This window comes from Lonchura striata, chromosome 4 (assembly GCF_046129695.1).
Source record: "Lonchura striata isolate bLonStr1 chromosome 4, bLonStr1.mat, whole genome shotgun sequence".
Lineage (NCBI taxonomy): Eukaryota > Metazoa > Chordata > Aves > Passeriformes > Estrildidae > Lonchura > Lonchura striata.
In genome coordinates this window covers 43,153,769-43,169,721 of record NC_134606.1, presented here as the reverse complement: position 1 = coordinate 43,169,721, position 15,953 = coordinate 43,153,769, and the positions used below count along the sequence as shown (strand labels likewise).

Here is a 15,953-nt window from a genome sequence, read left to right as displayed (position 1 = left end):
GTGCACCAGGTTCAAGTCTCCTAGGATGACTCTATCCTCAACAGGAAGAAGCAGAAATCACTTGTAAATATAGCTAACAAGTCTACTAACACTCCCTTTTCTTCTCAAAAGCAGCATATTAATTAATCGTGCTTATTTTTACTTTGGTAATTCATGCTCTCACAGATGTACTTCCACAACACTTCATAACACAGAATGTGTTCTTCTGGTTAAATATTGGTTTATTAATGAATTGGTAACATTAATGTTGCATGTTGTCGGTTCTAATGTGTAACCATAGTGCTGAGCAGTGCCAGCTCGAGCAGCTTTCTAACCTGTGCTGATACTTAAGGCACACAGTTGAAATTTCCTAAAACACAGCTGCACCATGAAAAAAAATCCAAGTATGGTTTACTACCTGACTGCCCAACAATTCTTGCAGAAGCACGGCCTGGGTCAGAGCAGAGACAAAAATGGCCAGCCCTGCATTGAATATGCGGAGCAACTATCAGACCACACAGAAATTTTGCATCTGTACAAAGATCTTTCAGACATCTTCCTTCAGGCTACACTGACTTGTTTCAGTTCATGTCAAATATGCCTCAAGAAAAGAAAGAAAAAGCTACATTCATTATTGAAGTCAATAAAAAAAGATTCAGAACTGGCCACCACTGAAAATTATGCTCTGCTCTGTACATCATTTGAGTATAGTTACTTACAAAGCACTTCAACAAGTTTCCAATTCAGAGACTCAAAAACACAATTTTGAATATAAGAATTTTCTACATTAATTATTGTCCATGATGGATGCAAGTTGTTATATGATACTCAGTAAAACATACTAAATACAGGAAAACCAATGTGTTGAAAAGAAACCAAGGATTTCAGTAGTAAAATCCAATTCAATTATAAGAAATATGACAGTATTTCACTCCAAATTAGAAAGCATATACTTCAGTATATGAAGAGTAGAGTTATAAATATAAAATTCTATAAAAAACTCATGTGAAAACATTACAACTTTTCAAAAATAAAATATGTTAAATGAGATACTTTAAACATGGAAGTGAATTGATTACTGTTGTTATTAACAAAAATATTGCTGTAGATTCCAGAAACAAATATTCACCCTATTTACCTGTTCAGGTGCATCTTCAAGACTGATTATCCATCTCTATAAGTTTATGCTCATAGTCAACCTGTTAACTTATGTTAGCTGACTTTTTTTGTGGTTATGTTTTATTTTACCTCAGGATTTAAATTTTTTTTGAAGTAAAATTCAAAACTTTGAGGAGCTTTTGTTTTTTGAAAGGTGAGAGGAGGCTAGGTGTTCTATTAACAATTAATGAGTAAGAAAAAGAAATCAGTCCATATACTTGGGAAGAACATCCTCCCAGAAGAACACTGGCCTACTCCTCTTTCTTACTAGTCAATACCACTGCTTTCATTATTTTGCTGCTCCTAAGAGTTAATGGAATGCCTCCTTCCCAAAGAACTTGGAAAATATAATGAACTACAAATGTACACTGCAGCCAATAATCCAGTAACTTCTTTTTAATCTGAAATGTTAGGTGATATAAGTAGAAATAAAAGTATGAAGATTGATTTCCAGATTCTTATTGCAAATCTGTAGTTTTCAACAACCAGCACACAGGTTCAAGGTCCTCACAAGCAGGCTACAATAAGACATTATGTAATGAATTCCAAACTGAATGACTGGCAATTGCACCTTTTTTAACCTGTATTTTGTCAAGGAACTCAGCAGACCACAGGAAGAATTTAATGTTTCTATAATATTTCACCCTACTTTTTCATTACAATGTTTTCACCTAAATGAACCAGATCTTGTCTGAGAACACAACACGGTGACGATTGCTTACCTTCCCTTCTAGCCCATTTGGAGAAGGAAAACAGCATAAATAACACCACAAAGGACTTAGATAAAAATATTTGTAAAGAAACATCTTGGTATTTTGACCATGGTCATCAGAGTGCTATTCCTTAAAATATATAGGGATATTTGCTCATGTCAAATGCATGCAAATATTTTTATTATTAGCAGCTAACATAAATCCTTCATTGTGAGCTCTTTAGGATATAAAATGTTTGCTTCATTGTAAAACTTTAGTTTATGCTAAATATGCCATTTTTTTTCCAAAATCTAAAGTTAATGAGGATTAAGAGCATGAAAAAAGTCTTACCTTTGTCTTCATGTAGAATGGCGATGACTGGTGAATGGGCAAGTCCATGAGGCTATTGGAATTTGTGACACTATTACTGTTCGCATGTTCATCTTCTCTACTGCTGTCATCAGACTGATCAAAATCATCACTGTCCTGGTCCATTTCCTCCTCCTCTTCCACCTCCTCCTCTTGATCACCAGCATGTTCATCGTCATCCTCCTCTTGGTTACAAGTGGAATCTTCATCCACTGTAATAAGTCTATTATTATTTTCTTCTAACTGCTCTTGCTGAGACTCATGCCTGTCATCAAATCCAGGTTCTTCTCCTCCTATCTCCCCATTACTCCCAATGTGCTGCTCCTCTTGTTGTCGTCTTTGCTGCTGCTCCTCCTCTTCTACAACCCGATTCATCTGCTCCTCATCTACTTGGCTTGAGGAAGCATTACCTCGAAGAGATCCACCAGTTCGTCGCCTCTTGCTGCCCACAGAGAGCAGTTCCTGATTCATTTCCAAAAGCCAGCTTGCTACTTCTTGGACCTTGGCTAGGCTATCTGAAGATGCAAATGCTTTCACATTCTAAGGAGATAAAGAAAAAGTAGAAAATTACAAACATTACTTTTTTTATTCGATAAAGCAGTAAAAACTATTTAATTGTATTATTCCTGGCAACTAAAAACTTCCAGAAAACAAGGAATAATTTCTACTTGATACACAACTAGAAAAACAAAACAAAACAAAAAAAAACCTTCAGACAACTTTCTAGCAAGAGAATTACTTGTTCTGTCAAAAGGTCTGATCATAGTCTCTCTAAGCACCAGTTTCAGCAAAAGTCAGAAGAACTAGTTGCCCTTGTAGAGAATCCACAAAAGCCATTAACATTCATGTTAACAGAAGATACAAATATGCAATATTACTTGTGAAAAATTGTACAGCTCATTTCAAAAAGCATTTATTTCCCCTCTCATTTGATTATTTGTATATTATTTGTATATTATTCAAAAAAATAAACTGCTTTTGGTCTTATGCAAAGACCAAAGAATATGCTTGAGAGCAGCCTATTTTCAGATATAATTGAAAGCTTCACTTCTTGTTATTCTAATTTCCTTTTAGATTAATAAAGAAGAGAACACCCATTAATGAATACAGCCTTATCACTGCCAAGTCTTAAGCTGACCAGAGAGATGCCCAGGGGCCAAAAGCAGACATCACTAGGCAATCTGTGTGGCCTAGAAATGGCACGTACCTCACCTGGAAAAAAAAAAGACTGTCAGTATTACTGGGATTTTTGAAGGAGTAGTAAAGTTCTCCAAAGTCTCAGAAGCTACAAGAATTATTAAATGAGTCTCTGAGATGTCAAAAAAGGCCAAAATTAGTTGCATTTTAATATAAACTGAAAAATACTAATACAATTTCCAAATTAGTCATGCATTCAGCTACCCATGTGCCTCCAAGCAACATAGAAGAACAGGGGGCTATAACACAGACTAATTCATGATTGAGTTTGCTATCAGATTTCCACCTCTATAGCCTTTGAGGCTGGCACATCCAGACTCTGGGTTCCCTAGATTCAAGCAATGTGTTGAGTAGATGAATTCAGACACACCTCACACAACAAACACTCAGACTCACAGGCTCCAAAAGCAGTATATGAAAGCATATGCAGAGAAAAATTAGCTTTGTCATTGTGTATAGAGCCACTGTCCTTGGAAGCCCACAGCCCACCCCACACACTCAGCAGGTCACACTATGAGAGATTCAGAAAGCACAACACCACAAATACTGTATGGGAGCACAACTTCTGAGTCTCCTTGGAGTAGGAGCAGTAAAGGATGTTTCCATGAGTACTTCAGCACAGGATGATAATCTCTAAACCTCCCCCACCACCACCACCATCATTCCCTCCTTTTTATTAACTCACCTATCTCTTATAGTTTTTTGTATGGTTGGTTGGTTTGGTTTTTTTTTTTGCAAAATAACTCGGGCCTTGTATGATGGACAGGGAGCATATAAATCCAACTTTGCTCCATGACATTTGCAAAAACATTCACCTTATTGGTTAGTAGGGAACAAAGTACCAGAAACCATAGCTGCACTGTAATTTTCAGTGTGTTGTACCATAAAAGGCACAGAAACACATTTACAAATACAGGTGTTTTTCCACTCTTTCTCTGAGGAGGATTCATAGTTGGGAATCTGCACTTCTCTGCACCTTTCTTCCTTAGGGAAATACTACTTACATCCCAAAGACAGGGTTCTCATGTTTTCACATATCTACCCAGGTGACGATTCCTCCAAAAAAAACCTTATAAGATCAGTCACTGAAATATGTATTCCAAGAAAGTATCCATTAAATTCCAATCAGTGAATCAGAAGCAAACACTAAAAGACAATTAAGCACCACAAATTCAATGGAAGAACGCAGACACTGTGCTGACTCTTGATTTTTCCATGGGAAAAAAGCTTTAGAACACTTGGGTGCATGTGACCCAAACCAGAAGCGAACGTCTATGTTTTTATATTCAAGTGGTAGCAAAAGCAAATGTGTTTATATTTCTGTGTACAGTAAGGAGCATTTACCAAAGATGCCATGGAAGAGTGCATTCTAAGAGAAATGTTTTCATCTAACATCTTTCCTCAAACCTCAGAAACCTCAGCATGTGGGAGTGATGTTTAATAACATTTAATCAAAAGTCAAATTTAAATACATATATCATCTGATGCTAATACAACTTACATATCAGGCTTGCTATGTAGTTTGGGCATTGTGAATGAAACAATACTACACCTTATCTTCTTAACTTGGAAAGTTGAAGCACTAAATAATGTAAAAATCAGTAGTTAAAAAAAAAAAGCTGAACAAGAGGTTTGTATCTTCTCAATCTAGAAATTCTAGTTTCCCCCACAAATGTTTCTCTAAGTAGCCATGAATGCAGCTTAAAAGTTTAATTGCATTTTTTCAGTATCAGCAGCATTATATATGCAATTACTGGTTTAGTATGCACTTGATAAAACTGAAAATGCTGCATTTGTTTCAATAATTTAATACATACTTCCAGTTTGTATCTTTAAGCAACCAACATAAAAGGTCAGCTTTGAAACATTAAAGTAATCAAATGCAAGAATACAGTAAATGTTTAAGTGACAAAAATATCACTGTTGTTACTGTTATTATACCCAAATGAAATTCCAGCCATTTTAAAATGTACACTAGTAGTAGTATATATTTTTAATTATTCCTACATTTTTGAGTGACCATCAGTTCATGAAATTAGCTTTAGTCATTAGTGGTTTCTACTTTACTTTGCATTTGCATGAATAAACTCAATTTGTTTCTTCAAGAAGCCTGTAAAATACATTATCAAAATTTAATTACAAGCAGTGCTACATCAGAAATCATCAGTATGCAGAGAGGTGATGCATTTGCTAAAGAACAGATGGATGTACATTATCTGAGAGATTTGAAACATTAAAGCTGCCTTCTGTCATGTAAGTGCTTTCAGAATTAACTACTGTCAGCTAATACACAAGATAGAATAATTTCCATATATATGGTAGATAAGAATAAGAAAGAATTATTATTTTGCAGGAAGAAGTGTATTTACAAATCAACTTCCAGAGAACTGAAATTATGTGTTTTCAGCTAGTACACTGACTCTTTCATTTATACAGTCAGAAACCAAAATGACTCAAATCAACTGAGAGCCAGAAGAACCACTGAGGAAAGCTGTTGTTTTTCCTACCTGTCTCAGACCACAAAGATTTTTTTCAGACAGACACCAAAACAGCAATGTAAGTGGCAAGACTCTGCATAAACATGCAAAACTCATTAAACATGCAAAACTCATTAAACTTTGTCAACTTGGCAATTCCCAGGTAAGTTTCTCAACACTTGCATTGTATAGGAAAACAAATTGCAAGAAATGCTTAAGGAAAATGGAAGTCTCCAGACTGATGTAACAGTAAACTCAGAGCTGATGAAGGCATCCCACACCCCTACTGAAGACTGCATGCAGCCCCCACCTCTATTGAATATTAAACACTGTTTAAGTGCAATTCTTTAGCTTTATCCATTACATTTTCACAGAAGTTTGATTATAAAAATAAACATGAACAACAGTTCCTCAGGACAAGAAATGCCAAGCAGTACTAGAAGATTGAAGGGAATACTGCTCAGGGTTATCTGCCACAACAGGTTGTATTCTGTACTGCAAGGATGACTTCACTTCCTGCTTTACTGCTGAAATGTTTCTATGCTGCTAATATAGATAAAAAAGTTGTTAAGTATTTTTAACCTATAAATCCACATAACATGGGAAAAGGAAAATTCCATCAGTACTGCTTGGTTTTATTTTTTCCATTTTTATTACTTTAAATTATAAAGAAAAAAGAAAATGAGGTGGATGTAGGAGAGGTGGAGGTTGGGGAGTGGTGGGATTTAGATTTTAACAAAATATAAGAGATTGTGAAAAGGTTTTAAAGAATTATCTTGGAAATTAATGTATTAGTCTGACTTGGAGACTAATCTAAGTATCATGACAGCATTTAGTAAAAAGACAGTGTAGCTACAGACACAACATGATTTATGGCCAGTGGATGCTCCTAGAACAAATCTTTTGTGCTTACAGATTTCGTAGACAAAGACAATTGAACTAACACAAAACCTTCTGTATATATTTGACTAAATCTTAACACTGTAATAGATCTGAGCTTTTTATTGCATTATTTAACTGTGCAATACTGAATTGAGGTAAATAGAAAGCAAAATAAGGACATCCCACCCAAGCAAAGGATCTCCTAAGATCTCAACATCCAAATTCACCTTCTAAAAAAACAAGTATAAGACCCTTATAAGCACACTGTGCCCAAGAACAAAACTGGTGCATTGGTCCCTACAAGCAAACAGGCAGCACTGAAGGGGCAGAGGTGCCCCCAGGATACCAGCTCTGGGGAGAGGAAGTGATTTATTCCCAGACCCTCCCCAAAGCCTAAAATGACCCTCACAGCTGGAGCACACCTTCTGTGTTGGTTTCACCCAGAAGGTGTCCTGGGACAGCCGTGCTTCAACTCATTCCATAGGGAAGCAGGTGTGGACAATCAGGAATTAGGCATTAAAAGGTGCACTTGATCCAAGCCCAAGCTACCACACAAATACATCTAACAAGCCAAGCCTCTAAGGCCTGCTAAGCCCACTTGAAAAAACATGCATGAGAAGGGGATTTACATCCAGCATGAAGCAGGTATAAATAAATAACAGAGTTAACACTGAGAATGTGGATCATGTTTTACCAAAGAAAAATATGTATTTGAGTTATGGCCATGATAGCAAACGTTGCAAAACACTACAAGCAAGACACATACATTATGTGTTTAAGAAAACAGCTAATATATTGGTCTGATTACTGGCTACACAGTTTGTATATGGGAAGGATTTTGAACAATAGCTGAGTAACAAACCAAAGCAGCCAACGTGCAATAACTGAAATACAAAAATCAAATGAAGAATCTACCACCTTCTTTTATAGGTTGTGGTAGAGGACAATTATTCTCATACAAGGACTTAACAAAGTTAAGATAATTCAGATAAAGCCACAAATTTAACAGAAGTTATGAGCTTTAAATGAAAGTTACAGAATAATTTTACTGTGCTATTAAACACAGCAAACATGATCATAGTAATGGAGTCACAAAACTGTGTTGAATATGTTGCACAGATGAAGAAAATAAAAAACCTTCTCTATTTCACCAGTACATATGTCAATTAGAACAAAACTGCAATAGAGATTGAAAAACTTTCAGAAGCTTTTCTTCAAAATAAAATACATTAACAATGTAACTCATTCTAAAAGAACACATGCTTTTTCTAAGAACAGTAAACTATTCTTCCAAACACATACACACCCCAAATCTCTCAGTTAACTCCATTATTTACAGCTCCATGCTCCAGAACAAAATAGCAGCCAAAAAGATTCTCTGCTCCTGCTTTACTATTAACTTCCCAGCAAAGCTCTGACAACACTTAATAGGGCAGCACATGCAATGTTTCATTGTATTAGAAATTATCCTGCTCTTTTTTCATTATCTCAGTATACTTTAATCATCGATTAATGTAGTTTATTCAGTGCAAAGTGGTCAAAGCAACATACATTAAATCAAAGTGCTCCTCTAATGACTTACCTATGCCAAACATAAATTTGACAGCAAACAAAAAAAACCCAGATTTAGTATTCATTAAATTTAAAAATACCATAATTAAAATTTCCTGTTTGAATTTAATTATGTCCAGTTGTATTTAATCTTCTGAGCCAGTTTTAATTATCTCCCTCTCTACTGAAATTCAGGCCCAACTTTCCATCTACCTATTGAAGCTTTTCACCAAGTCCTGGTGTCCTGACCTCTCCTGAATGTTTCTGAACAGACACTTCCAGGTTTCCTACCACACATGGTCTCTGCCTCCTCCTCACCTGCTTCTATTTAACCCCACAATCCTATTTCAATGGACTTTACCCCTCCTCTCTTTATTTCACCATCCAACTTATTTTTTTCTTCAAGGACTGCCTCTAAACATGGCTCCCTCTCTCATCCCATGCCTAAATTTCCCAATCCCCTTTAGCCTCCAGTGCTATTTTACAGTCTCAGAGACTTTGCTTTATTCCAACCCATTCCCCACAGAAAACAAAGGGATTTATTTATAAGAGAGAAAATATCTGATAATACATGGATAGTGAGGACATGACAGAGCCATGTCCCTTGCTATCAGTCATGGGGACAAACACACAGAAACTATTAAAAAGAAAACTTTACTTTAATGCTGGGAATGAAAGCCCTATCACATAATCCTACCCTCTTCTGGCACAAACACATAAAGTATTTAACAAGTGATAAAATATGAAATAGCACAAACAAAACCCACTAGAAAATGAAAATACAAAAAAGCAGTTTAGAAAATGAGTAAATGCTACAAGATATACCTATTTAGTAAAATTTAGACAAAGTAGCTTGATAAAGAAATATCAGAGGTAGAAGAGTGAACAGACCTTTCATAAGCAAAAGTTTAGAAGAAACAGTCTGAGCTACAAGCAGTCACATTCTTTAGATCATGACAAAGTATGCATGACCATACAACCACCTACAAGGCTCAGGCACACACAAACACAGAACCTGGATGTATTATAGTTCATGTGGATTCCACAGATTCTCTTTGCAATAGCACGAGAAGCATCAAATCTTAATGCTTTAAACCAAAGGCCTTTTCTTCCCTCTTTGTGCATTCTCAACACAAGTGCTGTTCTGCCTAAGAGGGGATAATCTGAGTTGAAGTCATAGCAGTTTTTAATGCTCTAGCACAAACAATCACGCTATAAAATATATTAATAGAGACTTGATGTCCATAATAAAGCCATCACCATATAAGAGGAAGAGAGAAACTAGAGGATTTTTCTTTCTGCAAACACTTGTTTGTAAGTAATTCATGAGCTTAATTCTCATATTTGAATTGTTTCCAAGCATGTCTGCATTCTCCTCGTTTCAAAAATAAAGCAAATAATCACAGCAAATAATCAGTGAATAATGCCTTACATAAGTTCTGACCCTTTTACCTTGAAATCTGACACATGAGAAAATGAGAATTACAATGTTGTGGCAAGGATGGGGTGGAGATAAGAGGGAAATGTTAAAGTGACCCATGAGGAAAATGTTGAAAGCCTCCAGCACACAGTAATAAGAAAACTACATTAAAAAAAAAAAAAAATTAAAGTTCTTTTCCTCAAAGCTATCTCTCAACTGACAAATTATTAAAACACAAGTACAGCATTATTATAGAAGTGGGGAGCTTAGGCCATTTTACCAAGAACATTGATCATAGTTCTTAGCTCCCTGAAAGGGAAGACTAAAAGCAAAAGTACAAAAGTTACTCCTTAATTTTAATTTTGCATTGCTATGTTTTCATCAAGAACAGTGAATAGATATAATATAGAATAAACTCACTTGCATTCTTTGGAAGAATGCATCGTGGGAGGCAACAATCCACAGTAGGAGGAGATCTTTATTATCACCAATCTTACTGTATTCATATAAATAATTATGTTATTTTTAGTATTTATATTAGTAATGACTGTTATGCAGAAGATGGCTGATTTGTCTTTTCACTAAAAACTCTTTAAAGAAGGATTAAGCTATAAAATGTGACAAGTTAACTATCATGTGGAACTAATGAAAGGCTTCTCTCCCTTTCTCCTCAGAAAAGCAGAAAAAAAAGTCTTGAGTTATTTAAAGGGTGCCAAGTTTTCCAGCAACTATTAAAAACAAAACAGGCAAATCCTCCATAAAATCCTGCATGCTGCCACTCAATATCAAGCAGTGATTATTTTTCCACTGAAAGGACCTCTAAGGTATAAAAGCTAAGCACACCATTTTCAACTGCATTGTGTTAACACTTTGACAACTGCACCATTACTTATATTCAAATTTTTACCTCTGCAAATGAAAAGTTCTTACCTGAATAACTAATGAATACCTGCTTATTGGTTTCCCCATGAATTAGATTACTACAAGAAGCCTACACTACTACTGCTAGAGATATAGCAGAAGTATTCTTGTTTGCTCAATTTAGAACAGCCAGTTAATACTTCAGCCTTGTGTAAACTACTCTTTCTGTGCATACTAACAAGGAAGAGCTTCTTGCTGAAAGCAAACATTAGATCATACTTAAAGCAACATAAACAGAGAATCTTTAGATACATTACATGAGAAGCATGTGGGCTGAAGAATTCTCAGTTTAGAAAACTAGGCAGGCAGTTTATTTTCAAATTTAAAGATGCTGTGGTATACCTACTTAGCAAAGGCTAAAGATGTACCAACAGAATCATCCAAACTCTTCCATGATAGATACACGTGTAATAAAGGATTTCTTTACAAAAAAGGATCATGAATCCTCTTACAGTGCAAAAGCAGACTAAGCACTCCTTAAAACTTCACAGGTTTAGATCATTTTGGATTTGAATTCAACCTTCATTTCAAAAAGTAAGCGAAGTTTGTGGGTCTGTGGTAGTTGTGAGGCCTTTCCAAGCTGGCCTGACATCTCCACAATACTGCTATGCATTCTGTTCTATTTTCTCATGCGTTTCTGTCCCCAGACTAGACCATCTATATTCCCTATAAAAGGAGTCCTTGGGGTCAGTTTTACAGCATCATCAACACCACTGCATAAAAGGACCTCCCCAGCTGCCCAGACCAAAAACTGCTTAGGATAGTTTTCTATTGCTCAAGGCCTTTCATCCATAGAGTCTGAGAAGCAATGAGGATGACCCTCTGACTTTCTAGTAGAGAACTTTGATTAAGCTGTGCTGGAGTGTTACTGTGTTATGGAAAAACTCTTCTGAGTTAACACACATTAAGCCATAGGTACCAACACATGGAACCAGATATCTCAACTATGAAGTCTAAGACTATTATTCAGTAACATTTATTTTATGCAAACAGGCAATGAGATTGCTGTGCAGAAAACAACTCCATTCTTCCCAACTGCCTAGGTGAACAAAGATTTTATCCAATAGCCAAGAAGCAAGATCCAATCACTAAATGCTGAAATGAGAAAAATACAAATTGAATTAACCATGAGGATAATTACTCACGGTAATAGCTCGCTAGGAAGATACTAAATTCATCACTACTTTAAGTCTTAAATTAGAAATATACTCCATCTTAGTTTAACACATACATTCAACAACTGCAGAACATGCAGCACAAGTGCAGCTACCAAGGCATGGTGAGCTGCCTTCCTCTCCCTGAGAATATACACAAATGAGAGCTGTTGTCACCTCCTCCCTGCTCCCCCAGTGACACAGAGACAAAATGTACGACCAAATTTCTCATAAAACCCTGCCTAGTTTCAGTGCAGACTTATTTCACAACTATTAGACTTAACACATAGGCTAGTGTTGCATGGCCAAAACAGCCTAAACATAATTTTTTCTTCAGCATCCATAACACTGATGGGCCTTGGGGCTGGGATGCATTTCAGCAGTACAGTATGCTGAAGCACTTTACATACCCATTCACCCAGACTGCCACCTCGCCTGGCGCTGCTTCGCCAAGTTGCGTTAGAAGAGCAATACATGAAAAACTTCCAAGCAGGGATGCTCATTATTAATGCAAACTATTCTGAAGGCAAAAGCAAATCAGCATTTGGCAGCAAGACCATTGTCATTATGATGTTCGCCTGCAAACCTCAAAATGATTTCTGAAGTACCCAACTGACTTCTCTGTCTCAGTCTCTTTCCTGTCCACTAATCATAAAAGTAATTTTGGGTACATTTCCTGAAATTATAGGTTTTGCTAATATGAGTTGTAATTTTACCAGATGGCTGGCGTCAGCTTCTGGCAAAATGGTAACGTGATTTCTTGGACTAAAGACACAACTCAAATGTTGCTGAAATGAAGCACAAACAAGAAGACACACAAAACAGCAGAGACATCAAAAAAAACCAAAAAAACGTGATTTAGAACACAGGGCACAAAAGATGGACCAAAAAAGGTCATCTTTAACTGAAATGGGCTAACAAGCCTTAAGAACAAATAGCAGCTAAATTTAGTCCAATTTAAAATTAACTTAGTTATATGAAAACCAGAGGAAGGGCAGAAAATTAACACCAAGTACTAAATTGTCCCCTACCTCAGAGCTGTTTGAGAAAAGAGTCCTCTAATATGGAACAACAACACACAAATGATGGGAACATATATACCCTTTACACTGAAAAGCATTCTAGTGGTTAAAAAGAAGATGACAGTGGAATTAAAGCTGAGAAAAGTGAGAATCAAGAGCTCTGACTATTATTAAAGGACATTTTTCTTTGAGTGATTAAAAACAGTTGAAATAAATATCTCTTTTTCAAGCAGCTCTTATACCGCCTCTAATAAGCAAAAATAATCAACTCGCTTTACTCCCAAGAAACTTCAATGCACAGAACAGTATTTTTGAGCCTCTTAATAATGATTAATGATGTAAAAAAGAAGCAATGCAGGTTATCCCATGAGAAGTCCAATCTCGCTATTCTGTTCAGTTAGTCTGATACAAGCTTCTGCATCACACTAACCGCCTAGAAATTACTATAAGGTTATAGTAAAAATTAAGAATATTCTACTAATACCAAATAGCCTTCCCTTTTTTTGAACTTTACACTTCTTTATATTATTCTAAGCAAGATGACAAGATAATTAAATATCCAAGTCTTACCAAGTTATCAACAGCAAATTGTACCTCAAGATCCACAACAGACAATGCTTATTTCAGGTTACTGCCCAAAATTTTTATTGTAATTTCCTGTTTCAGTTGCCTATTCTTTAAAAAAAGTCTGAAGGATAAGGCCATGAGCATCCTGGGTGCATTAGGAAAACCATTGCCAGCAGGGTCCCTCTTCTCAGCCCTGGTGAGGCCACCTGGAGCGTTGTATCCAGTTCGGGGCTTCTCAGGACAAGAGAGACATGGAGCTCCTGAAGCAGGTTCAGTGGAAGGCAAAAAAGAAGATGAAGAGACTGGAGCACATGTCTTATGAGGAAAGGCTGAGAGACCTGAGCCTGTTCAGCCTCGAGAAGAGAAGACTGAGAGGGGACCTCATCAATGTCTGTCAGTATCTGCAGGGAGGGTGTCAGGGGATGGAGCCAGGCTCTGCTCAGTGGTGCCAAGCAACAGGACAAGAGGCAGTGGGCAGAACCTGATACACAGGAAGCTCCACCTGAACATGGGGAAGAGCTTACTTACTGTGCAGTGACCACACACAGAATGGATGGTCCAGAAGGGTTGTGGAGTCTCCCTCACCATGTGCTCTGGGACAGTCCTGCTTGAGCAGAGAGGCTAGACTATATGATCCACTGTGGTCTGTTCCAATCTGACCCATTCTCTGATTCAGCTATCGTGTAGTCTTATATGCTAAGGGAAAAATTATTTTTTTATCAGTACTGTTAAAGCAAATTGGAGTAAAAAGCTGTAATATAAGACAGAGAAAGGTATTTCTTATTTGTGTTTAAGTCACCAGTTATAAACCAAATTTCTGAGATAAGAGAAGGTAGTTGGGGTCAGACTGGGGTAGAAAACATGCCTCATGCAAGCAACACAAGATATAAAAACCGGTGTATATTACCATTTTGATGTGAAAAACTACAGCTCAGCCTTATTCCTATGAGGTTGCTCTAACAGAACAAGGAGCAATATATATTTTATGAAGAAAGCCTATCTGTCTGCAGTCCCAATTCATATCTTATAAAATGTTAAACTGTGAACATTATATCAGATTTTTCCAGTATCCACTGAGCAATACTCTCTCTATTCTGAATGCTGTATTTTCAAGTATGAACTCCAAATTATGTACTTTCTTCCAGAGCTAATCAATGAAACATGTTAAACGCCTTTGCATCAACATCTGATAAGGAAGATCCTTTGATCTCCACTTCTCTACTTTTACAAGAAATACAAAGAGAGACATACAGGCAGCATTTACCAGACTTGCTGAAATCTGCTAATACGCTGGTTTGTCCGCATTTTCAGCATCTTCATCAGTAGAAAGACATGAGTAAAACAAGGTCATGTACTACCAGAACACAGCAGAACCCATTCCCATTCTAGTGTCTAATTTAAAGCAATAAAAAAAAGAAAAAAAGAAAAAAAAGAGGAAAAAAAAAATCCAAACCAATTACAGTCTCCACATGGCATTAAAAGAAAATGCCTTCTCATTAACCTCACATCTCCAGAACACTGCCTAGCACACATTGGTTCCTAAGTGTTATGTTCTCTGTGTCACAGAGAAGCTTTATGGCACTAGATTTAAAATCTGACCTTGCAGAACAACAAGGCACTTGCTGACAAACAGCATGAGTGACTGCCAGGTTTGAAGGAAGATGATATCCCAGCCTGTCTAAAAGAATCTGGCCCTGGCCCAAACAGACTCTTAGCAGGCTCCATTGGAGAAATGGCAATGGTTGCAATTATTGTTATTGATTTAATGCCCTTAAAATGGCTCTCCGAGAATCTTATTTCAGTAACTGATTAAGCAGTATGATTCAGCAGCAGGGCATCTGCTAACAACCTACAGAAACATAGATTTCTTTGCTCAAACTATTTCTGGGACCAGGAAAGTAAGGTTTTGTATTTGCATGACCAGAGGTAGATAAGAATGTAAGGCAGCCTACAATATTTATGTCAGGCAGGCATTCAAACCTTCTTTCCAATTCTACAAAACCATCAATTCTAATATCCCCTGTTTTTGCTCTACAACAGTTTCCTAGTAGGAAAGGCAATGTGACTACAAGCAGTAAAGAGAGCCGTGTTCGATGCAGTAAAGCACTGACCATGTATACAGTTAGCAAATAAATTATGTACCTGAACTACCATATAAAAGAGACACTGATAGAGACAAATATAAACAATATTAAAATTAGAAATTGGGATCATAATTTGAGGAGATGAAAAACAGGTTATAGAGATTTTTGTCAGTGACTAATGTTGTTTAACATACTGTTACTGCTCTGCCACAGAATATCTTCAGTGGAGCTTCACTGAAATAAACTGTACCCCCTTTACCCATTCCAGAAAAAAATACTCAAATCACTTTTATCTCACCAGTTTCCTCTAACATATATGGTGTTGTTGGCACTGGGTTAAGAATGACAGATATGAACTGTTTGAAGACAGATCTTACACCTTTCCAGCAGAGATGGGTAATGATTAGGGACCAATTAACATCTTATACCACTGTGAAATAAACACCTACCCATAAACTTGAAGCTGTACTCTTCAGTAAA

The 15,953-nt window shown here is 36.6% G+C and overlaps 1 protein-coding gene across 2 annotated transcripts in view; it reads right to left on the bottom strand.

Annotated features, from left to right (window-relative positions):
* The window catches only part of FBXW7 (F-box and WD repeat domain containing 7), a 174,827-nt gene that overhangs the window by 95,819 nt on the left and 63,055 nt on the right, over positions 1-15,953 (bottom strand). For both annotated transcript variants that reach the window (XM_021530198.3, XM_021530199.3), the window contains exon 2: positions 2,181-2,738. In XM_021530198.3, coding sequence (XP_021385873.1) covers positions 2,181-2,669 — 489 coding nt within the window. In that variant the 5' untranslated portion in view covers positions 2,670-2,738. The remainder of the gene's footprint in view (positions 1-2,180; positions 2,739-15,953) is intronic.